The 25790-nt window shown below is 38.8% G+C and overlaps 2 protein-coding genes across 3 annotated transcripts in view; one reads left to right on the plus strand and one right to left on the minus strand.

The window, feature by feature from the left end:
- Nucleotides 1-354: 354 nt before the first annotated feature.
- ccdc153 (coiled-coil domain containing 153) lies at nucleotides 355-6681 on the minus strand. The gene is made up of 6 exons (XM_041813799.1): nucleotides 6599-6681; nucleotides 6443-6511; nucleotides 3544-3663; nucleotides 3216-3308; nucleotides 2993-3123; nucleotides 355-669 (listed from the first exon to the last, which is right to left on the minus strand). The coding sequence occupies exons 1-6, from the start codon at nucleotides 6648-6650 to the stop codon at nucleotides 541-543; spliced, it is 594 nt and encodes a 197-aa protein (XP_041669733.1). The 5' UTR covers nucleotides 6651-6681; the 3' UTR covers nucleotides 355-540.
- A 438-nt stretch (nucleotides 6682-7119) lies between these two features.
- Nucleotides 7120-25790, plus strand: part of cbl (Cbl proto-oncogene, E3 ubiquitin protein ligase) — a 57718-nt gene continuing 39047 nt past the window's right edge. For both annotated transcript variants that reach the window (XM_041801686.1, XM_041801694.1), the window contains exons 1-2: nucleotides 7120-8000; nucleotides 17160-17407. In XM_041801686.1, coding sequence (XP_041657620.1) covers nucleotides 7854-8000; nucleotides 17160-17407 — 395 coding nt within the window. In that variant the 5' untranslated portion in view covers nucleotides 7120-7853. The remainder of the gene's footprint in view (nucleotides 8001-17159; nucleotides 17408-25790) is intronic.

Consider the following 25790-nt stretch of genomic DNA (forward strand, 5'->3'; position numbering starts at 1 on the left):
CCAGTATTATTGCAGCTGAGCAGTTTCTAACTCCTTTATGGTTCTTGCTGTCAGGTCACCTTGCATTTCCTCTTACCCAGTTTGGCATCTGGTCCGCTGATTATTAAACAAAGCCTGAAAAAACTAGATTTCCACCTCAACATAATGACCTGATGTAAGGCTTTACTGTTAAAATAATTAATAAAATAAAGCACAACAATCATCATGTAAGTATCATCTTCACATAGTTTTATTAAACTTGGGCAATATCTAATGAAGAACCGAATTCATTTCAGAATACTCTATCTAGCACTTTGGGTATCCTCAACACAATCTCTGACATCAAATAGTCATTAGCTACACCTAGTGGACAGAGTACAACATTACACTCACTAAAGGGTAAGCTGTAAATGCATGCATAAATAGATCCGCCTGTTTTCTGCTGCGATGATGAAATATGGAAACAACAGCCACCCCTTTTAGACACCCTAAATCATGAGCTGAAATGGATAATGTTGCAGGGATCACTTTGGTTTGGACAAAATGTGTCATGTCTGTCTCTTAGATGTTGAGGGCACTCAGGCCAAATTCGAAGAGCAGCTCCTTGTGATCCTGATGAAGCTCTGCACTCTCACCCTTCCATCCTTGTCCAGCCACAGAAAGCTGGGGAGTCAGGCTGTCTAGAGTCTCCTGTGGAAAAAACACAATCAGCGAAAATGAGATGCAGGCTTAAATTTTCCCCTTAAATCACCGGTTGTCTAACCTGATCTCCTTCCTGCCCTTTAACCACTTTGAACTCAATGAGTTTCAGGACTGCGCTGATGGAAAAGAGGCATAATTAGATTCTTTGTCACACAAGGGGAGATAGAAATAATGATAATTACTTATTAAAAACCCTGGCTGCATAATCACAGACTGAGTCTGTAATAAAGGGCTTCAGTCTTGACCACTTATCTTTGAAGATCTGCTCTCTGAAAATTTACATCTACTGACTGTGCTCTACTGGTCTTCATCTATGGCCATACTGACCACTTTCTATTTGGAGCCCTATTGTCCTTATGTGAGGGAATATAGTACGCCTATAGGTTAGCATAACATTTACATCATTATTGTGGGAGTTGTGAGCTTAAGCACTTACTGCTTTAAAAAAAAGCCACAACAGAGTTCCTGCTAGACAAAGGGGACATGTTCCAGCACTGAGAGAAAAGCTCCGATTCTAATCCTCTCTATGGCTTTTACATCTTACTCATAACTCATTTTCATGGCCATCCAGTCTTACTAGTAGACTGATGTTGTATTGCTTTGTTCAGCCTAAAACACTAACATTTAAAGTTCACTTATGCATATTCACTTATGCTTATGCATCCAAATGCCTGCTTTTGACATTTGAGAAAAGGTTGGGCTGTTTATAAACTGTTTGAGGCTTTGTCAAGCCATATCACAACTGTTACATTATCTCTGAAAGTTGTGTAAAAAACAGAAATTAGTCTCAAATCAACTATGACTGAACATTGGATGTAAATTGAAGAAGCTTTTCATTACGATGTGGTTTAGGATTTTTTCTGTGCAAGGCCAAATAGTGGCCTCAAAACGAACATGTTGTGTTACTCGTTACAACAGAAAAGTAATCCGAGTACTCTAACAGATTACTTTGTAATGCATTACCCTTGACACTGGTGACTTGGGTCTAAAGTTGAGGATGATGTTAGATGGTACTAGCTCAGCCAGTTGAAAAAAACTCAGCAGAAGTAACCCAGTTTAAACCCGTAGAGGGCAGTAACATGCAGATTTCTTACACAATATGTGCAGTTTAAAAGTTTGTGCTCAGATGTTGAGAGTTGGACCTTTAGTATCCAACAATCATACAGTTACCATTATGCATCAAAGTAAGTGCATCACAATATAAAATGTGTTTTAGAGACTGAAAATGTGTTAAGAGTTTTGCAAAAAAAAAGTGCAAATGAGAACTGCAAATTATCATGACTAGGTAAAATTGCCAGGTTTTGCCAAAATAGTGATCAGTTCCATGAACTGGTTTAGACCCCTGAAGATTTGGCACAAAGAGTGGGGTTTTGGTGTTTTAGCAATTGTGAAATACTTTAAGAAATACTAGGTATGTTCATTTACATTCCCTGAGGATGATGAAATCTGATTCTTGCACTTGCAGCTCTAACATGGAGGGATGGATAGGCCCAGCAGCCAGATGAACCCTCCATTGTCAGGTTGTAGTAGTATTTGATGGTTGACAAATGCTTTAGCTACTGTGAGTGGGTATGGTTTTAGCATATACAATACAGTGCATGGTCCCACAGCATCTCAGAGCAGAGATTACAGCCTAATCTTTATTAATCTGAAACTGAGATTGATATATTTAGGGATTTCTTTGGGTGATTTGGCCTGGTAGTAATGACACAGTCATCTATTATAAAACAATTTAAAAGCACGTTTTTTTATTGCTGTACACGATGGATTTTAAGTAACGGTAGTGAATAAAATGCTATGTTAAACTATTAGACAAAACTGACTCTGAAGACCGAGGTTGTAAAAAGAATCAGTCTTTTATGTGAGTAGCGCGGCAGTGAATTTAATTTTTGCCCATTAATATTAATGTATCCCTACAGTGTCATTAACTTGTTAACTTTCACACTCTAATGTTGGCACAGCGCCACAATCCCAAGCATGGACCTGATCATTATAGAGGAGTGGTTCTCCCTAGAGATAAGTTTTGCTCAGCTAAAAACAGATAAAGGCTGATCTCACTGCAGAGGCAGGAGGAAAAACTGATCTACACCCAGTCACCAATACATCCTCTATAGAAAAACAAAGAGTAATGGGGACAAAGCTGCCCTTTAGCAGGGACAGCACCACATCTTTCTTCCTAACTGGATTGACACATACTTGTATACATGCAGGTTTACAGTGCCTTAAAGATGTTTAGAAAAACTACAGAAGCCTGTTAGAGGCTGCAGTTTGTTTAAGTTGCATTTTTAGGTGATGAGAGTAAAAACCGCACATGCAGGATCTTCTCATAGTCTGTTTCCATGTTGTTCAGCTTGTGATGGAGGTCAGATATGATGGCGTCCTTCCTCTGTTCAACCTGCTCTCGTTCTCTCTTCTCTCTCTTGAGTTCATCCTGACACAACACTATGCACACAAATAAATACAGGCATGCAGTTATTTTGTGTGGATCTCCAACAATTGTATTTGTATACATGTTAAAACTTCCTGTATCATACCAAGCTCCTCTTTCAGCTGGCTGACTTCTTTCTCCAGCCTCTTTACCTTACTGCTAAGCTCCGTCTGCATGGTTTTGTACTGCAGTCTGAGGTCTAAAAAGACATTTGTATGAACAATGTCAGACTTGGCCTTTATTACTGATTCCCTTTGCACAGCTAATGCAGCAATCAGCTTAGGCACCCAGCTAATTAGACTTTTTGTTCTCCAAAAATTACCCCAACCTTGGCAAACACGCCCCTTGTCTTCACATCCCAAAGGGACTAACGTTTTATTTCAGGTTATTAAAAGAAAGACTAATTGTTGTTTCATGCCTCGTCTGTAGCCTACCAGAGTTGAAGTCCCTGTGGTCTTGTCTCTCCAGCTGCAGCTTCTGCTCCATGTTTGTCATGTGTCTTCTCAGGTCAACTCTATCAGACTGGATCTTTACTACAGACTCACACTGTAAAGCTGTGGTAATCACACAAACACAAGCATGCATAATGTACACTCCAGTCTGTTACTATTTTCTTTCAAGAAAAACTCACATTTAAATGCCTCTGACTCTAAATCTGGTTTATGTTTTCACACACAAGCTGTAATTTAGTGTAGGTATCACAGATGGTGCAGCTATAGCCTCCACTGGTGGGTGGATTCAGAGGCCTTGATTCAATGAAAGTAAAATCCCAACAATGCAAAATACTCTCTTGTGCAATACATGGAAAGTCATGCATTCAAATCTTATTAAAAGTAGAAGCACATTTGTATTGTTTGCAAATTATGCTAAAGAGCGTAAAGTTGTAATTGTCTACTTGTTGGACCTTAAACAGTGTGTTAATGTTTAAATTTAAAACTTTCTTTATAATATCTACACTAAGCATTTGTAAAGCATTGATAATGTTTACCCCAGCATTCATAAAGCATTATTAAATAATTTGTATTTTTTAAACATTAGAAAGGCTTTATTGATGCATCAGTAAAGCCTAAGAGAAAAACACATGATTCAACATTTATAAAAACCCATTAACTAATTGATATGCCATTATAACAGAGCTATAAAAATGTTTAGCGGATATATTAGTAAAGGATTAGTAAAGGCGTACTGTTAGGGTGAGGGTCAGTGTTATGAATATTTCTTTAATGCATCAGAGCAGTATTTATGGCTGTGTTTATGCATGACATATAGAAAAATATATGCTTTGTAACTGACAACTTTACCTTTATCAATGCATTGATAAAGAGTTTATAGCTCAGTTTATAAATGGAAATTAAATGATTATTAATGTTTTAAACATAATGAATACAGATGAGGACAAAACTATCACCCTCCTTATGAAAATATAAGTTTTAAAAGTATTTTCCATGTGCTATTAAACAGATGAAGGATTTCATTTTTAGCTCATCTTCTTCAAACAGCCTACTTTTATTTTTTAAACTTACATTATTTTACTTTGCACACTGAAACAAAATTCTTTCTCAAAAACCACCAAAGTCAAAATTATTAACCCCCTTTAGAACTGTCCTGTTTTTTGAGCCATAGCACAAACCACTGTTGTTCAATGATGAGCTTTAGCTTATTAATGCTCAAAGTTTGTGAAATGAAATTTAAACTGAAGGTTATCTTCCAGTTTAGCTTTAGTTAGGGTTTTAGCTGTCACTGGAAAAACATCTTGACAAAAACATAATAAGTCAGTTTAGACTTGAGGAAAATAATTGTTGATGCTCACAAAGCAGGAGAAGGATATACAAAGTTAGCACAGCATTTCCAAGTGTCAAAGAACTGGTGTGAGAAGTATCATCAAGTAATTCAAAGATCTGCTCAATACAGAACAAGCCTGGCAGAGGTAGGAAAAGTAAGATTTAAAGACTCTGGCAAGAAAACTAGTGAGAAATGTGTCTAAAGAACCCAGAACAACTGCCAAGACTCTAGTGAATGATTTAGACAAGTTGGGAATTGTAGTCTCAAAGAAGACAATCATTAGAGCCCTGCACAGGAGTGGACTGTGAGGTCAAGAAAAACTCCACTTCTGCAGAAGACATCTTCATACTAAGGAAAACCTGGAGAAAGATTATGCAGAGACTGGAAGCATGTCCTTTGGTCAGATCAGACCAAACTAAAGATCTCTGACCACAGAAGCTGTGTTTATGTTTGGAGAAAGAAGAGAGATGTATAACCCTGAAACACTGTCCCCACAATGAAACATGGTATTAGGCTGTGGGGATGCTTCATCGTGTCTGGAACTGGGAATCTTGTAAAGTTGGATGGATTCAAGAAGAAAGAAGGATATGTGAAAATTTTAAAAGAAACATCAAGCAGTCAGGAGCAAAACTGAATCGGCATTTGGGAAATAATTTTTAAAAATTAATCTTTTAGGGGGGTAATTATTTTGTCCTTGTCTGTATATAGCAATGCTATACTAATACTATACTAATGCTTTATTCTTGAATGAGTAATGCCTTATTAATGCTGAAGTGTGTAGTTTTATCAAATGCTTACAAGTTGTATTGAAAATTGTAGCAAAAAGCTGTAGTTTTAAAAAGGATGTTTAACCCTCTGAAATATAGTAGATGTAGGTACTAGTGCAAAAAGCACAAGTGCCTGTAAATCAAGATGCATTAACCACCATTGCTAAAAACAACTTTATAAAGTAGTATATATATAACAAGATGTGTGTGAAATTTTGAAAAGTAATATATAACAATGTCATGAAATGATTTCAGAACAGAAAAGAATATTTTTGGTATTGTTAATAAATAAGACGATTTGGCATGCCACAGTAAATTTAAATTTTAATGAGTAATATTTGGTTTAGGACATGTATCCATAGTAGTAATAACATCAAAAATCATGATAAAAGAAAAAAAATGATAAAAGAAACATACATGGTGTTATGATAAGTCAATTATTAACCTTTAGCTATTCTTTTCATAAATAAGTAATTGTATCAGTCATGTAAAAATCTGCTTTATTTAATAGAGAAATGTTTTCTGAGAATTTGGGCTTGCCATATGTATATTTTTGTAACACCCATTGCTTTATCATTATTCATCACTGGTTAGAAGGTACACTGGGCATGCTGGTGTGAGGCATAGTACAAGTAGAATTTGCACTTGTACTTAAAAATCTTTTAAAAGGGTGGTTATATGCTTGAAATGCATTAGGCTACATGTGAATATTAAAGGAGGTAGCCTACTGGCTAAAACAAGGCATAAACGTCACATAGTCAGTAAACTTAAAATTCCTGCTCACCAATGTGATCTTGTAGGACGGCTATATCCAGAATACTGCGTCTGTACTTTGCCTCCAAGTCATTTTCACCTGCAACAAAACATAACTCTCATTAGTTCCAAAATAAGTAAAAACAAAGACACAAACTATACTATTTGAATTGAATAGGTTTATTACATTTTTCTGGAATCTTTTTTGTGGTCTTTTTTGTTTTCTTCTTCGGAGGCATGATTTCTCTCAAAACCCCTTAGACCTTAAGCCCAAACAAGCTTCCCTCAATGAATGGGAACACACTTGTATACACAGGGATGAGCTTTTGTTGCCTGCTGGGCCTTGGTTGCTGAGTGGGTTGCCATGGCACCAGCTGTCCAGCTTGATTGATAGTTGACTGACTTTATTAACAGCCAATGACAACCCGACTGGGGCACTTTTGCCTTTTACATCGTGCACACTTGGCCATGCAATTGGATATTTACTTTCAATAGGAGACACATTTAAGCGTCTTTTGTTGTTAGGAGTGACCAACTCTAGCGCTGTGGGGTTTCAAGGCTGCATTCAGCATCTCCTCCACGTTTTATGAATGCTGGAAGGACTCAAGCACGCGCCCGAGTACATTCAAGACTCGTGAACGCGCAGAGGGAAGGCGTGGAGTTTGGGATGTGAAGGGGGTGGGGGGCAAACGGAAGGGGACGTACAGGAAAGGAAAGGGCCGCACATACACGTCACGGGGGAAACAAGAAAATACTAAGCAATGTTTAATTTTCGCATGTATTTATTTTCTCGTGTTCCTGATATGTCTGTGAGGCGTTCGCAGTTTTCGGTGCAACTTCCGCTGTCCGGTCATCGGTGAGTGCTCCGTGTCGTCAGCCTCACAGCCCGCAGAGGAGGTCTGACACTGTCACACAGCCACTCAACTTCCCGTCAAGACACAGCACAGGCGAAACGAGCTGCCACTGCTGACAAAAAAAAAGGGAACGACATCGGAGTTTGTCAAGAGAAGAGGACACACGTCAGTCCACGGGGTTTCTGGACAGAGAGACGGTGCTGTTGCCCCCCAGCCGAGAGCGAGCGGAGTCAGGTCTGTGCTCTGCTAATTAGCCTGCGTGGGTCCCCGCAGAGAGACAGCACGGCTAGCTGCAGCACACAGCGGCTGCACAGGGTGTGAGGGACTTGTTTTAGCCACAATCGCGTTTTCATCTCACAAAGCTGATGCTAGGTTAACTGATGGGAGCCTTTATGCGATAGCCATCCCAGCCGCCCTCTACCCCCTGCCAGACCCTGGCTCGGATTCGCCACTCGGGCGCTGTCCTCGCCGGGGGGTGCCGGATCACCACCGCCCGGTCCAGCTAACGCCAGGCGGCGGTTCGGTCCCCCTGACCCCTGCACTGCCTCGCCTGTCTGCCGCTCTGGCCGACCTTAGTCGAGCTCCGACATGGCAGGGAACCTCAAGAAAGGCGGAGGACTCATCGGTATGATGAAGGATGCCTTCCAGCCCCACCATCACCACCTCCACTCCCATCACCAGCCTGGGGCCGTGGACAAAAAGACAGTGGAGAAATGCTGGAAACTGATGGACAAGGTACGTAAGTCAGCTAGTGATCAACGCCAACTAGCGTGAATGTTAGCAACCGCTGTGGAAACAGAGGGAGACTGCTAGCTACCAGAAGCTAACTAGCGTTAAGCTAGCTAATCTGCTGCAGGTCTGTTGTCGCTAACGCCAGCGAAACTAGTCAGCTGGGAAACATGGTTAGCTTGCGTCTGCTAATTAGCTGATCTAACTGCATCATGTTGTGTCATTTTAAAGATGGGATTTAAAACAACCTTATACAAACGACTAAAACAACGTCCACAAAAAAGAGCAAAGGGATTTTGTAAACATCTGCTTTAGGAGCGTTGCCTCTATGCTAACTGTTTTGTTGTCACATCTTGTACATGTGCATTGTTTGACCACCGTTTTATTCTAGAATTACCGTAGACATTAACAAATAAGGTTGGCGGACGTCATGCAACCAAGGAGTTGAATTTAGCTAATGTAAGGGGAATATTGAAAGTAAAAGAGCTCCAAGTACATTAAAAGTCTTTCCTGTTCATTTTTTTTATGAAGGACTACAGTCAACACTCTATAACCCAATAGAGAAAAATCAGAGAAAAAAATACCAAGAAATCTGTCCTTATAACAAGGCCAATTATGCTCTTTCACAGGGGAGACTCATTTCACAGCTTAACTTCTCGGAAAAGTCTGCAGCAGTTTGACCCCCAGTTTCCTGTGAGATTCACACTGCAATATTCGAGTGAATAGGAAGACAAGACACTCTTTTGTGTCTTCTCTTCCTCTTTGAGGCCTTAGTTCAGAGCTCTGTTAAGGGACTTAGCCAAAGCTATTATTTAAGAAACCACTTTCCAGTTTATTTTACACAGCTAGCATCTGTGGTTCATTGTCAGATGGACTTTTCTCCACATTTATTGAAGTACAAAATACGAATAAGAGGTACTGTAGCTGACACAGATCAAAAAACATCAGTTACACCACCACGTTTGTTCTAAAAAATCTTTTGTGTACGTCTCTGTATCATGAAATGTAATCCAGATCAGATGACTGCACAGCTGACCTTACATTGCTTTAACCATCTGCACAGTCAGGTTAGCTTTTTACAGTCCACAGTGTAAGAATAATTTACTACATTCATCTGACCCGGTTAAACAGTTATTGATAGTACCGGTGTGGTGAGAACAGAATATCTTACCTGCAGAACAAGCTAGAAGATAAAGTATATTTACCTTACCGGAATGATGAAAATAGCCAGGGAAATGGTATACAGCACTGTCTGAATGAAAACCACAGCCCAACATGTGCTCTTGACCTACACCTGCAGAATAACATCTTTGTTTTTCTCTGAAAAGGCCTCCTGCAGAGAATAAGGTTAAATTTTATCAGAATTATGTCACATTAGGCTCTATCTGGATTACCTATTCTGAAAGTGTTTAACACAACAAACCTGTTATTCTGTCTGAAACTTTGTCCAAAGGTTAGTTTTTTAGTTTGGTCACCTGTATCTAGTTGGAACTTTGTAAAGTTTGAAACTTGACAATGCCACATGCTTCAGGATAATTTACTTTAAATGACCCACCAGCCAGAATTGGACAAATAGGCTACATTTGGATAGTTTATTTTTGGTGAGTTAATCAAATCTGTCAGGCATGTCCTCATCAGGTAATTTTGGGTCCATCAGGGCATTTGTGTCTTACGTTTACTGGAAAAATTTATCTATTTATATGCAGCTTAGCTCAGTGATGCATTTTTCTGAGCTTGTCTGGCTGTCATAGAAGGTGTTATCATGTACTTAAAAAGAGAAGAATTTGACGTTTATACTCTTTATTTGTATTTATTAATCACCCTCTATAAGTGAGTTATCAGCTAGCAGAGCGCTGACCCCAAACACAGTGTTCATTGCAGTCTTATCTTGTAGCAGTGCTACTGGATAACATGCATATAATTTTGTTGTTCACTGTAGTTTTTTATCAGACTACCTAGCATGAGCATCAATAATTATGAATTTTCATGTCTGCAGTGAGTTTCAGACTTGATTTCTGAGCTCCGCAGAAATGAAAAACTAAATCTTTGTTTTTATAGCTGTCTTAAAAGTTACATGAGCCAGCTTTATTCAAGTTAATTATCCTTTAAGGCACTGGATGTACAAAAAGTACCCGGTTATTCTATGCCAGGTGTGAATGAGACTGGAAAAACTGAAAGAAAAGAGAAAAAGATGAGTGGAATGCAGCGTAGCGTGGAGACAGTCAATATTTCACTCAAGCCTTGATTGGCATTGACGTCTGAGAGCACTCAGTTGTTTTGGCCTTGTACGTGTGCAAGCATGCATGCGTATTTGGCAGAGTTATGGGTACAAGTGTTAGCATGGTAGATGATAATGTTAGTGATGTAACCTTGGCAACAGTCTTATCTGGTGGCAGACATAAGCAGGGTAGACCGTCTGCATTTAGAGGCCAGGAAAGGGGTTAAATGAGAGAGGGCACAGTGTTGGTAATGACACTGAAGGAAAGGCTTGCTTTCTTTTAGTTCAGTTGGACATGTATGCAGATTAATTATTGGCTCTCATCCAGACAAACCACAGGCAAAGTACCAAAAATACCTTCAGGATACAAAATGGTCTTCAACATTTGGTTCTGATGAAGCTTTAGGCTTGCTCTCTCAGTTGGGCTGTATTATTAAAAATGTAACTGAGAAAACTATAAACAAAATGCCTGTATTTCTCATTAGTGAAATGCTAAACTAGCCTCTTGACAATCCCTACTTTCTTTCTAAAATTTGTATCCACAAATAAAAAGTCAAAGTTCATTATATCAGTTCCATTGACACTTGTTAGTGGTGAGAAGTTGACCTTTTGCTGTCTAGACACCAACAGGCCCACAAGCTAAAAACATTTTGCACATTGGGAAATCAGAACTTCTTAAAATACACTACTGTCTGGTGTGACCTCGTTCTTTTCAGGGAGGCATTTGATGCAGTGATCATGAAGCAACTGGCCCCTTTCACATACTAAAATCAAATATTTCTCATATCGTACACCTTCAGTACTGTCATTTTAGAGACACTTTTGATATGGAGAGGGAGGTAAAGATGCTGGATAATTAAAAACAATGATCCAAAATGAAAAGCTTACCTGTGGTTGACACAGAAGAAATTCAGAGGAGCTGATCAGTTATATCAGATTAAAAACAAATATTGATGATAACGTTTAACTTTTCATAAACTATAAACTGATTTGTTTTATCCTATAAATAAACAAACATGCTAAATTAAACACAGAAATTCTTTGTCAAATTGGCCCATTAAATCCTGTAAAAAGTAGCTTCTATTTATGATGATAATAAATTTGATTTCTTGTGTGTTTCACTTGGGATGCACTTACTCTAGGGCTAGTTACCCCATATATTGTTGAAGCCTACTTTTCCACCCTCCCCATTCCTGCACTCGGTGCCCCAAGCCCAACCGGGCCAGGGCATATATACGTCATCACTAGGATTGAGCAGTATCGAATTTTTAATTCAGTTAAACCTTATTTTACCATGGTATACAGCACTACCTTTATGTAAATTGGTTAAAAATAAGATTTGGTGGCACGCCGGTAGTCAAGTGGTTAAGGTGTGCGCCATGTACGTAAGCGACCCGGGTTCGAATCCGATTTCCTGCATGTCTCTCCCCGCTCTCTTCCCTGTTTCCTACTCTATCCACTGTCCTATCAAATAAAGGCAAAAGGGCCAAAAATAAATCTTAAAAAAAATAAAAACAAAAAATAAGATTTGGTAATACTTCTTTTGCCTGTTTAAAACAGTGATATGAAGTCGTTCACAAACTTCACTGGTTAACTTAAAGACTTTAGGACAGAGGCTCAAATGAAGTTGTTTTCTCTTTTGTCCTCTTCCTCTGTAAGCAATGACGCACATTCATGCTTTTCCTCTTCTCATTTTGCTCAGTGGTTGTTTAAACAGCAGCCTTATAACACAACTATTACAAGGCAGGATCTGATAATGTGAAGTACTGTTTTGTGTGCCTTAAGTCCTTGGTTCCCAACTTGGGGTCCAGGGCGCCCTTAAGGGGGACACCCAATATTTCAGGAAGTGGATGCCCTGTCTGCTCTGAGGTTGAAAAAAATTTTTTTACATAGTAACTAAAATAATACTTAAACACTTATGAATAGTTCATACACAGGTCTATGGGTCCTTTATGTTTTTAATGCATTGTTTGTTACTTAAACACACTAGCTGTATTCTGTTACTGTGTGCTTAATGTTGAGTGGACTGTGTCCAGCTCCATGGCTGGAAGGTGTTGCGCTGCTCTGTCTGAAACAATGACAAAACTTCTTCAGTTTCAATCAAAACTTGTAAGGCAGCGCAATGTGTGCAACAGCGGCAAGCTTTGTCATGCAGGGAGTTGAGCTTTAAGGCTTTTCATTTTATTCCTCAACAATGATTTACCTCCAGGAGGTTTGATGTTTTTATACTGCACATTGTGGATTGCGCTTTAGCAAGCTGTAAATTACAGATGAACAGATATCAGATATAAATGATGTTTATCTGTTGTATGCAATCCACTTTATGCTAGCATCTAGTATATGTAGGGCCCTCTGAAATCCCCCCCCCAATTCTGTTTTAATTTTGTGGAATTCATTTTTTAACCTTTCCACTAATTTTACCATAAAAAGAGTGTCTTGTTTATGTAAATGAATAAAAATTTCACTGATAAAATAGAAATAAACTTAAATTTATTGAAAAAGGTCACCAGTTGGCCCAGGAGCCGTTGTTTGGATAACCCTGATATAAAACAACTATCACCTATTTAACAGTCAGATATTTCCAACATTTTAAGACACATCCACATGTATAATCACATCCTAACTGATGTTTATAATGTAAATGAAGAAATCCTTCTTTTCTCTCAAACACAGTGACTTAAAAATAGACTTAATAAGAAAAGTAACATTAAAGCTAAATGTTTAAAAGTAAACCTGTTATCTAAACTTTCTTTACTCTCGCAGTCTGTAACAGTCCATGCAGTTTGATGCTGCATTGTTCTACTCCTGACTGTAACGGCTCTCTACTCGTCTCTCTCCATCCTTGCTGTCTGTCCGTCTGCCTCATATCAGGTATCACACGTATTGGCTCGTTAAGCAACCAAAGGGAACTACAATATCTACGGGAGGAATTATTACACTAATTGTTACTTGAATTTAACATCATTTAGACAGCGGGACTTCATAAAATCTCGAGTCTGTCCGACTCAAGTTTGAAGCCAACGAGGGGTGAGCAGGTCCTCAAGTTGTGACTTCAGCTGTGTGCCCTGCGCACAGACACACCTCTCTCTCTCTGTGAGTCTCTGGTGTTATGTTCCTTTTTCTAAAAAAAAAATACAGCATTTCAGTCAAATTAATTTAATTTCTGCGATTTCAGCATCAAATAGTAAATTCCATTTTTATTTGCCAATTCTGCGATTCCGTCTGTGATTCCCTTAACATGGAAATCATAGGGCCCTATATATGTAGCAGGTGATCAAATAAGACAGCACAGAAATCGGGCCTTTTGGACATACCCTGAACTGATTTTATGGTCAGATGTGAGAGAAAATGTTTCCATATTTGGAGTGTTACAAAGTAAGAATAGTTTTTAAAAACATTGGTATGAACATGGGTTTATCGACTAAGTTGTCATTGTAAACATTGGTATCTGCCCTGATTTTTACAATCGGTGCATCTCTGCTGTAAATGTCACAGTTTGACTTCAGAGAGGACCGTAGTGTGGTGCCATCTCATGACGCGATAGTACAATGGTGTTCAAATAGTGACTCCTTTTTTAAAGGATTTCTGTCTTTTTATTGCATTTCCAACCACAGGTAATCGCGATGCTGCTTAAAATGGACACACACTTGTAGGGAACTCAGTCCAAACATAACTCTGCTTTTTTCATGATGGTCTTCAAAGCTATTTTCAGATAGGGCTGGGCGATTATGGCAAAAATCATAATCACAATTAATTGAACTCTTTTCCTCGATTACGGTTAATGGATGGTTAGTCCACCCCATGCCTCGGTTTGTGCTCCAAATATTTGTATAATTTTAAAACAAATAACTAAAATTTTGTATATTCTAAAGTTTAATGCATCAATCTTGTGTACTTCCAGAACAAAATATTTGGCTTAATCTATAAAATTTTGTTCTCTTTAAACAGTTTTGTGCCCTTGTAGTAATTAAACCAGAGTGGTGCTGATTCCAGTGTGACTGGCCATTTTCAAATGAATTTTCCTGGTCTCAACTCCTGATAAAGATTTGAGATTTCACATATTTTCTTTCCTTAAAATCTGTCATTGACATTAGTTACTGACATTGACTTGAGTTACAATTAAGCATCAACATGGGTAATATAGCAAAAACTACCACAGACTGTTTTATAGGAAAACTAACCTTTATCTGAAAAAAGTCACAAAAATGATCATTCCTTTTAATGATCATATTCCTTGTTGCAATAATAAAGATAATATTTTAAGTTTTTGTCGCAGATGTTTCTTATATTAATCATAGCTTAATTAATGCTATCTGTTTTTATCGGGGTGTTTTTTTCACAAAATTAAACTAACATAACCCCCCCCACAGGTTACACACACAGCTGCTCACCTGTTTCTCACTTGTTCTGCTAACTTTCTCTCCCTAACTGTGTTTCTGCTTTAGTGTTATCATCAGTAGCCTTATTTATTAAATTGCCTTTCAACTGACATCTTCATTTTTTTTTCACCCGGGATTTGATTTAAAACAGCTGATCAGCACGTGGGAGTTTGTTGTTTTATTGATTCACGATAAGAACCAGCGCAGTAACTCGATGGAGTTTCTTCATACAGTCACAAACTAAACAATGGCAGAAGCTGACGTTTAACAGGAGAGGATGCATTCACAGGAGAGACCTGATGAAACAGTATGCAGAGCGAGTGACCACTGCATACTTATCGATTGATCACGGATGGCACAGATCTCCATAATTAGATATCTTTGGGGTTAATTTACTAATGTGTGACACCCAGATAAGATTGTTTGGTCAGCGCTGTATATATGTAACCTTGTTCATGTGTATCATACAAACACCAGCCTGATGCTTAGAGAGAGAGAGGAATGCTCAAAGCGAGCCCCCTCTTGCCCGCCCCGCAGTTTGAGTAGCATTTCTGTGTAGTTTTGGATGGGGCCCTAATGCCCCAGCATTAATGGAGAGATTTACAAGGGGACAAAACTGAAATAACCGACACAGCAGGTTTATGTCGGTTATTGGCTCTAAATGTCGGTTTTGATTATTTTTTTTATTAATCGCCCAGCACTATTTTTAGATACCCTGAGATAAGGTACTTCTGTGTTACCGCCCAACCTTAGTCATCACATTTAGTGACATGCAGTTTACAAGATATGTGACTCAACACAGTGGAGAAAAATCAAGGAAATGTGACGGTAACATTACACGCTGCAGTGGCCTATTTTGGTTAGTTTTGGTCTGATACAGCCTTTTAGTACCTCACTATCATTTGAAATAATTGGTCCCACCTATTACATGTTGTGTGTACCTTGCTCACTCATGGGCAGTCTTCTTCCATCCATGCCAGGGCTAAGGAAATGTGCCATGCCTCAGGACAGTACAGGTCACTCACAGACTGGACTTTGGGGCTCAAGTATGCTTGGGCAAGGTATGGTTTAACTAGTGTGAGTGGGCAATTATAAACAATAAGCTGGCATGTTGGGTCTCATTTTCTCACAACAAACCAGTGGCTTGCAAAAATAATGGGCAGTTTTTTTTAACCCTACTTCCCTGCAGCTCTGTTCCTGCCATATTTCTTTCTAAACCTCTTGCACAATTATTGGAGAAAAAATTGGCCAAATCCACAAAAAGAATGAGCCACGTCCTGTTGGTGACATGCAATTGTTCCGTCAGAGTTGCACCGAAGAGCCCAGGTTCAGATCAGGGCATGAGACTCTGGATTTTTCTAAAGGAGTGTTTTTTGAGTTAGAGAGGAAGTTAATCTTAAATTTAGAGATAACCATGTCTATACAGAGCTTAATATTAGTGTTAATGTTCCAGCCTGTCTGCTGGCATCTTCTGTAATGGTCAACGAGGGGACTGAGAGTCAGTGCAGCAGTACCATGGGATGGCTGAGGACAGGTTGAACATTACTTAGGATGTACCATACTGGTGAACATCTTTGGCTCAGTTTCAATGTTTTATGAAGCCATCTAATCGAAGATTATCTCCCTGCTCAGCCATTACAGAGCAAATCCTCTGATATGTCAATGATTAATGAGTGCAGGTTCTTGTAGATTGTTTGTAGGTTTTTTAATGCTGGGCCAATTTATTTCTTCTTATGCACTTGTGTTAGCTAAAGCTTATATCCTCATTGTCAGTATGAGTCTGTGCTTCAGCTGTTCATATTTGCAAGGCAATCATACTGAAATGTTGAGCAAAGAGAATTTATATTTTTTCATGCAGAAGTGGTGTAGGACGTGCAGATTGAAATGAGGAAGTGTAAACATGGACTGCTTCTCTAAACATGCTGAAAAAGTGCAGTCAGACTGTGGTAACCTCTGTTTGTTGAAATGCTAGTTGAAAAATAAGACAAGGCATGCCTATAAAAAGTACAGTCAGTAAATAAAGAAATGAAGATGATAAGACTCGCAATAAGATCAAAGAATGCAGATCTGCCTTTTCCCTTAAATCTTTCTATGCAAATAAAAAAGGAAGTGTTTGACACTGAGGAAATAACTCCGGATTCCATAAGGGAATAAATCAATGTATCTCTGCATTTTCCATTATCTAATGCATAGACTTGCCACACTCCGAAAGCTTGCCTCTGACAGGGCTTTTAGAGGCCTTTCTCTCAGTCTTCACCTTTGCTGGCACTTTCCATTCTGCATGTCTCCTCTCTGGGCTCTCTGACAGTATACAGCACTACAGATAAGTGGTCTAATGCAGAAAAGAGCTGTATTATGCAAGACTCTGTCCATAAAGTATAAATAATGTCTTACTGATACAGAATAGAAATGCCTTTTTGAATTTTACATAACTCTAATTTTCCTTCTCTGTCACTCTTAACCTCTCCACTCTCTATTCTATCATCTGCTTCACTTCTGCACCCACTTTTTGTATCTAACTGTATCTTGTCCTGCCCCCCAACCCCTACACATCCTGCCTTTCTGCAGGTGGTGCGTCTGTGCCAAAACCCCAAGCTGGCTCTGAAGAACAGCCCCCCTTACATCCTGGACCTGCTGCCAGACACCTACCAGCACCTGCGCACCATCTTGTCTCGTTACGAGGGCAAAATGGAGACTTTGGGGGACAATGAATACTTCCGGGTGTTCATGGAGAACCTAACCAAGAAGACCAAGCAAACCATCAGCTTGTTTAAGGAAGGAAAGGAGCGTATGTATGAGGAGAATTCACAGCCCAGGTAAGAAAGTGGAAATAAATGACTATATCTCAAATAAATTAGGTATGAATTTAGCTGTAAGTTGGATGAAAGCAGCATAATTGGAGTTTCTCCATTCTCTTCTGAGTCATTGTGTTGACTCCCATTTTCAGACGATAGCTGCTGCATCACAAACACTTCACACCTCCAGTTCTTTCATTCATTTTGAGTTATTACGTCTGAGCGTGAACAACAGCACCCTTCCCCAGCCCTTAGGGGCGGTTGTAGCCTGAGATACATCAAAAACAAGAATAGAGAGGTGTTGTGGTTTGAGCATGTGAGCTCCTCTGTGGTCAGGATGGCGCTTAATCTACAGCTGCCTGCCTGCCTGCCTGTCACTGTTTCTGTGCCTCTTTATCTCTACCATCAAATTCAACATTCTCTTCTCATATAGCTGTCTTATTGTAATGCTTTTGTTCCTGAAATCACACTGTCTCATCTCTCTCTTTCCCCTGTCACTTATCTCTCCCTGTCCCTGAAGAAAACAGGCCCACATAATGGAGTTCATATTAGATCTATTTGAAGGGACTTCTAGAAGCATGATTAATGAGATATTGTACTTGTTGTACTGGTTTTAGAAACACCAATTGAGACAGGGGATTCTTTTGAAGACAGAAGATACTGCTAAAAACCCCAAAACTAAACGGAGCTACTTTTAAGCACAGTTCTGTTCAAACAAGTTTATCTCATTAACACGGTTGTGTTAATGAGACGGCTCTCTTAGATGCCGACCACTTTTCTTTTATAATTTTTTGTTTTTCTGTAAGCTTTGGGATGAAGCTGGATGATATTGTTAAAAGTATTATTGTTATTATGTAATGAGATAGTAGTATGATGGATGGATTCATGAGGTTTTCTCTAAATGTCTTTGATTAAGGATTAAAGCCAGAGAAAAATACTAAACCTGTAAATGCATCCTCACCTTCCTTTGTCATCAAGACTTCTTTTCTCTGTCTGCTCTTGCTCTTCTCTTCAGAAATGGAAAATAATTTTCCAAGCAGAGTAGATGCTAGCAAAAAAAAAAAACTTCATGACAAGTGTTGAAATATTGTGTAGTTTGTGGTCTTAATAGAGTTTAAATCAGTATGAACCAGATCACAAACAGGCAACAGAACTCTTAAGCTGGTCTTAGATTAGGTGTGTGAAACGTGCATTTGAGCAGTTTCATGGCCTGATTTTCATTTCGGTTGCATGTTCACCAGACTAGGCTGTCAGGCTGCTTGTGTGAGCACTGTGTCTCACACGCCTGATATGCCTCTCACACGTGGATAATCTAGAGGATAGAGGGCTCACCTAATTTTCTTTGACCTTTTTGTCTTTCAGCCAAGATGGACAGGAAAAAATACATAGAGAAATATCTTTACCTTGTTTTAGCATATATGTATGTCAGTCTTAGTAGAATGTTTGCAATCTGTTTCCTGATGATCTTGAACAAGGCCACAAGCCAAATGGGTCGATCTGATATGGTTGTTTTCTAAATTTCAACTATTATTGAAGCTCAGTGTTTACACATGGGTAGAATATGTCACAGCAAGATGAACACAGTAGGAGTACACTTCCAGTTTGTGTTTTTCAAAGTAAGAGCTTGGTTTAGCATTTCTATGGAGACACTCGCCTCGACTGTACAGGTTTATGTACAGAATGCTGCTATTCTGAATTTTCCAGGTTCAGCTCTGCAATGAATGAAGTTACTTGTCAATTTATTAAGGTGAAACTTGAAGAAAGACAGGGCTGTGACAGCAGAAAGATGCTGCAGCAAACGCTCGTCTGATCAGAAAGCTGTGATACGTGAGCCAGAGCTGACACCTGCAGCAGCTGCACGCAGCAAAACACACCCAATCTGAAACAACGTCCGTTTTACTGCCTTGATTTTAGAGGTACACTGGTTGTGAAAATATAGGCCAGAGTTCGTCCATCAGGTGACTTCCTCTGCCAAATGAAAATCTTCCCTGAATCAGCCGTTTATTTTTTTTAGCCGTCCAATATTAAACTGATGTGACTTTATTTGGCAAACTTTATTTGAAACAATATTCAGAATACATCCAGCGCAAATTACATTTCACAAAGATGTCTTTAGTGCATCTCGTCAAACACGGTATATAAGAAATATATTGTTAGAGAATTACCAGAAAAGGGAAAAAAACACACATAACAAAAGTTAACAAAGAAAAAGAGGCAATCCTAATCTTCAGATAGGTCTTTTATCAGGTTTTAAGTATGTATAGCTTCATGTTGTTTTTATGCTCTCAATAAAATGTTTACATTTAGAGTTTAAAGCTATAAAGCGTGGGTGGGTTCTTTGCAACTTTAATTTATGAATATGGCATTTACCAAGTAGTATCAAGAGGTTAATTGTCTGTATTTTCAGACAGTAGAACAACATCTTAAGTTGTGAAATTTATTTTGCACTATTTGTAATGTAATTTTCAACAGCCTTACACCATAATTTGGTCAAAGAGTAAGTGCATTATGACATCTTCTGACTGCGTGCAATAATCACAATTATATGGCTAATGTCAGCAAATCTTAAGACATACGAATTTGTGATAAAGGCGTTATCTATTATTACCTCCGCCAAGGAGGTTATGTGATTGGGTGGGTTTGTTTGTTTGTTTGTTAGCAACATAACTCAAAAAGTTGTGGACAGATTTTCATGAAATTTTCAGGAAATGTCAGAAATGGCATAAGAAAGAACTGATCCGGATCACATTCTGGATTCAGGACTTTTTTAAAGGATTCTTTACTATTGGGAGATAGGGCCAATGGCGGAGGTCTGCGCTGTTACCGCTTTACACCAGGAGATGGCGGACATGAGTAACTTCAATCCCAGCAGCAGTTTCTGGGTGTGTTGCTATTCAAAGTTTTGGAGTTTACAGAGTTTGAAAGACGCACGCCTGGTCGAGGAGATGAGTCAGAGCGTAACAGAGAGAAAGACAGCGAATTGTAGTGAGAATACTCACAGTGCTGGGAGGAATAGAGGAATAATCACCCTCCGCCATGACTTGCAGTTGTCTGGTGAGACCATGGGTGCTTCCGCCATGACAGTCTACACGTAACGAAGCCAGTGCTTTGCCTCACCATTTCTCCACCCCACTGGGGAGGGAGTAATCGGTGAATTAGATTTTGGGAGTGATCCAGATCACCGTCTGAATCCAGGAATGTTTTAAAGGATTCTTAACTATTGGGAGATAGGGCTAATGGCGGAGGTCTGCGCTCTCTGAGTGCTGTTCTAGTTTGTGATTTGTTTGACTTGATTTTAATAATATGATTAAAGTATGAGGGTATTAGAATATTTTTAGTACTTAAAATGAATCTCTTGAGGATCAAAGAAGGAGGCAGCAGTCGACCTTCACATTTGTGACAAAACAACTGTAGGGCAAGGTCAGTAGAAATATTCCTTTCTGCATCACTGTGTTTTCAGTGTTACCATGTGTTCTTTTCCAGGTTAATGTCAAGACGATGCATCTCATGTCTAAATGCCTGCAGACTGAAGTAAAGGACAGGAGATATGTATGGTTATTTGGATATTGTAAAGCTTTTCAGAGGGTTTTCTGGTTCCATATGGAGCAGAGGAGTTTACTGACAGGTTTCTGGATTATTGCATTTGTTTTTCAGAAGGCCTTCAAAACTGCATAAAACTAAACATCTGTCTTAGAATTTGTTGAAAAAAAAGCTTAATTTGCTGCTTGTTAATTTATTTTCTTGTCATAAAAACAGAGTTGTCAATAGAACGTAATAGTGTAATTTGGTCTTAAAACATACATCCTTTTCTTGTTGCTCAGTTCCTCAGTTCAGTGCTTCCTCTTAGCCCCCTTGACGGTAACCTTGAAGACAGAAAAATCCCCAATAAACCAACCAGAGAAAATAGAAAGCTTTTATCTCCACCATCACTATTTAACATGAACTGACAAAGTTGTTGTCAGCCGTTTTAACCATTTCTCTGTGAAATCACATCACATCATCACTTGATTACACTGAGAGGCTGCACAGAAAGAAATTCCTAGTTAAAGCAAAGGAAACACACACACACACAGAGTAGCCAGGCACTACACACAAAGACTGCTATTGTTTGTGTGCAGAAGGCAGTGGCAGTGACACTAACCAATGGGTATCAGCCCACTTAAGAATGCTTTAGAATCAACCAATGACGTGGAGCCGCTACGGAGACTAGTATGTGGTTAGACTGCAGCTGAGCTCAGCACATGGCTCACAGTGAGAGGTTGAACTGTGAGGATAAAAGATAATCTCCCTACCTCAATGCTGAAAGTTTGATAACACAATGCTTTCACTGAGTTGTCGAGTTCAGTCTTAATTTGAATTTGACAACATTTACATTTATTATCTCCCAGCAGTCAAGCTTTAGTCAGTTTCAGTATGTGATGCTCAGTGACTCGAATGAAGTTGAACAGCAATCAAACATGGATTATTGTGTTTTTATTTGAGCTCATGAGAGCCCTGCATGCAGTGTGGGTGGACATGCTATGTTGTGATGGCGTGCAAATTTCTCCGAAATTTCTTCCCTCGAGATTTAGACACGCTATTTATCCAGCCCCCTGTCCCATATGTCCCTCACTTACAGTAGTGATGAAGTAGAGTCTAAGTTGTGTAGAGAAACATAAGGTTTGCTTTTGTCTTTGAGCAACAGTGCAGCCTTGACTTGCATTGACCAAAGTTGTAAAGCTGCATATTTTTATACATTTACAGATTTCTTGTAATTGCAATTGAGAGTAAGAGAAAATGTTACGAGTTTGCAGAAGAAAAGCATGAAAGGGTGTCTGCTGCCTGCAAGTGAGACTTAATTATTAACACTGGCAGCCCATATTCAGTCAGGATCAACAGAACAAAGTCAGCACTTCCTCCTTGTTTGCCTCGCTTACTTCCTCTTTTGACTTTTCACAGCACAGGCGAAACATTTTCTGACCTCAGAGTTGACAAAGACTGAGACGGAAATGAGCAAGTTTGAATGGAAAATGCAGCTTTCAGCCCAAGTGTGGAAAAGCTTTTCCTTTTTAGCTATTCTGAGCAGAGAGTGACTAAATCATACAGGGCTATAATCCATACCAGATTACTCTATGAAATGGCATGCCATTGCAAGATTATCACAAGAGAAAAAATAATTAAGGTGATTGATCTATACATTATTCAAAACATTTTCTAGAATTTTTCATTACAGATTCAGCACCTGTGCAAACAAAAATGGAAGTAAATGTGAAACACTCATCAGTTTTTGCTTTTCTCAGTTTCATATTCCTGTCAGCTGACTCTTTAGTCAGCTGACATATAAACAAATGGGGCGAACATATAAGATAAAATCCAGATTACAACATTTATAAGACTGGGGATATTTATAAGGTGAGCATTACTGTTTCGCCTGAAGTGTGAAAACAGCACTTATTGCCTGCTTAAGTTTTATGGAGTAAAGGAGACATCATAAAATTCCTTGTTTTCTTCAGTTGACTTCATTAAATCCAAAGATACTCAGTTTACTGTTTACATATATGTATATGTGCCTCTCACACGTGGATGATCTAGAGGATAGAGGGCTCACCTAATTTTCTTTGACCTTTTTGTCTTTTAGCCAAGATGGACAGGAAAAAATACATCGAGAAACATATTTACCTTGTTTTAGCACATATGTATGTCAGTCTTAGTAGAATGTTTGCAATCTGTTTCCTGATGATCTTGAACAAGGCCACAAGCCAAATGGATCAATCTTATATGGTTGTTTTCTAAATTTCAACTATTATTGAAGCTCGATATTTACACATGGGTAAAATATGTCACAGCAAGATGAACACAGTAGGAGTAAACTTCCAGTTTGTGTTTTTCAAAGTAAGAGCTTGGTTTAGCATTTCTATGGAGAAACTCGCCTCGATTGTACAGGTTTATGTACAGAATGCTGCTATTCTGAATTTTCCAGGTTCAGCTCTGCAATGAATGAAGTTACTTGTCAATTTATTGAGGTGAAACTTGAAGAAAGACAGGGCTGTGACAGCAGAAAGATGCTGCAGCAAACTCCCATCAGCACTTCCTCCTTGTTTGCCTCGCTTACTTCCTCTTTTGACTTTGCACAGCACAGTCAAAACATCAAAAAAAATTTGATTCTGGGGTCATGATTTGCTTCGGAAATTGTTTTCAAATTAAACCAGTTCCCAGCTCACAACACATTCCCTATTTCTTCTAAAGAGGTGATAATTTCAGCATCTACTCCAGTTTGCTGTGCACTGAGGATCTGTAAATTATCATTTGACATTTAAAAGCCAAACAAAATGTGTTCAGGATAGCACATTTGTGATGTTTTTATCAGCTACTTATAAAAAAGAAAACAATAATTTGTCCTTCTATTGCAAATTAATTTACTATGAAAAATGTGTGGGCATAAGCAGTAAACTCAGTGCTTTGATATCTGTAAATAACCCAGATGCATAAGACATGTAGGTATCAGTTAACATGGTCACTTGTTAAGCTGGTGTTTGAAACAGACAATCAATCCTGTTGTTTTATTGTCTGAGCAGTTCAGCAGTTGTTTGCTGATGTTCTACTCATTTTTACTCTGGGTGATCATGTCTGTAAGACTTCATGTTTTTTTTTATGGGAAAACGGTACAGGCTGAGTAACTCATGGCTCCACAGACAGTTCATCAGTGTATTAAGCACAGTAATGTCAACATTACCAACGCTAATGCTAATAGTATAGGTCATGAGCCACACGTCTCCAGCTGCATCTGTGTTGAAGACAGCACACGGAGGAAAATACAAGTAGCGGGTTTGCTGTGCTCAAACTGTCTGCTGTTGAAAATGGACTCAGGATTTGATAAGGTACTTTTAAAAAATAGTGATTAATTGAAATTTTGATTTGATTCAGAATTGCAGAATTTTAATGTGAATCGATTATTTCGGCACCTCTATTATTTGGCAAGCTGAAACTGGCAATACCATTTTAAGCACACATACATTTGAGTTATGTCCTTACCACTTGCAATGTGTAGATTTTTTTTTTTTAATATCCTCTTTTAGCAGTAGAGATCTACTAACTGTGAAAAATAGGGCTGATAAAGATGTTTAACATAACAGTTCATCTGTTGACAATGTTTTTCCATCATTTCTTTCTGTGTAAAAATCCCCATGTTTTACCATAAAAAAAACAGATCAAGCCTTGTCCAACAGCTCACTTCTTCTGCCCAATAAAAAGTCTTTTAATTGATATTTAACTGGTGTATTTTGGCTTAGAAATCTTTCCACACACAATGGCTTATTGGGACTGAGAGTGTTGTCCTGTCCCAAATTTGTTTCAGCTGCATAGTCTCTTAGTGGACTGATTTAATTTTTGCTTTTAAAAAGCGTCAGTATTTGTTGTACACATTGTTCCTGAGCTGATACAGTAGAAGAGTTGATTAGTGTGTCTTTAGAAAAGCCCTTTCGCTCATGCTTCTGTACGGATACTGCTCTGACCTTTCTGTGAGACTCTGTTTGATCATCTTCCTGGGTTACTCACTCTGTGTATCCTGACCACTGTCGATAAGTCCAGCTGGTCACAGGGGGTGGTGGGCTTAGAGGCTGCAGGTTGATGCAACTACATTGTGGTACAGGCTACTCTGCAGGAAGTGATAGACCAAGAGCATATTCCAGCCCATTTTATTAAAGCAGTTATTGTATGTTGTCTAATTTTTTTCAAACATCTTTGTCAAGTGAGAGGCATTTATTGAAGTTTGCTGTGTTTTAAAGACTTGTCAGCCTTTTGAAGTACATAAAACAACTCGACTTGTTGAGTTTTTATGTACAGTGCTCTGTATTGTTTTATATTTCAGTGAGTACATGTACATTAGCCTGTCTTTTGGACTGAAATTTGGCATTGTGATGTTAATAAAAAGTAATTTCTTCTTTAAAAAGACAAAACAGCATGTTTGCTTAATTTTGTGGGTTTTTTTGCCAGCAGTCATTATTAATGAAACATTGCCTCTCCTATTCAAGTGTTGGTTATATCTTAATCTACACACTGTGAATAAACTGTACAGTAGCGATGCAGGTTATTAGATTTTAGCGAATATCCAATATGCCAATATTTCCAAAATCATTTTAGCTGGTAGTGTTACTGACATACACTACAGTGCTGAACTTTTAAGGCCGAAAGTTGAAGCTGGAAAGAGACGTAGATGTGGCGAGTAAGCCATCTAAGGGCACCACCAGACAAGAAGGAGGACTGACACAACTCCAGTCATGCTCTGGATGTCTTTGTATATCACCAGGGCCAAGGGAAAATATACAGTTGAAAAAACTACAAAGTCCACACCTTGAGAGTGGATTAAGGGGTGGATGGGACGAGTAGGCATGGCCTAGGGTACCATCCAGGTTGGTAGTAGGGTTGC

This window comes from Cheilinus undulatus, linkage group 2, assembly GCF_018320785.1.
Source record: "Cheilinus undulatus linkage group 2, ASM1832078v1, whole genome shotgun sequence".
NCBI lineage: Eukaryota > Metazoa > Chordata > Actinopteri > Labriformes > Labridae > Cheilinus > Cheilinus undulatus.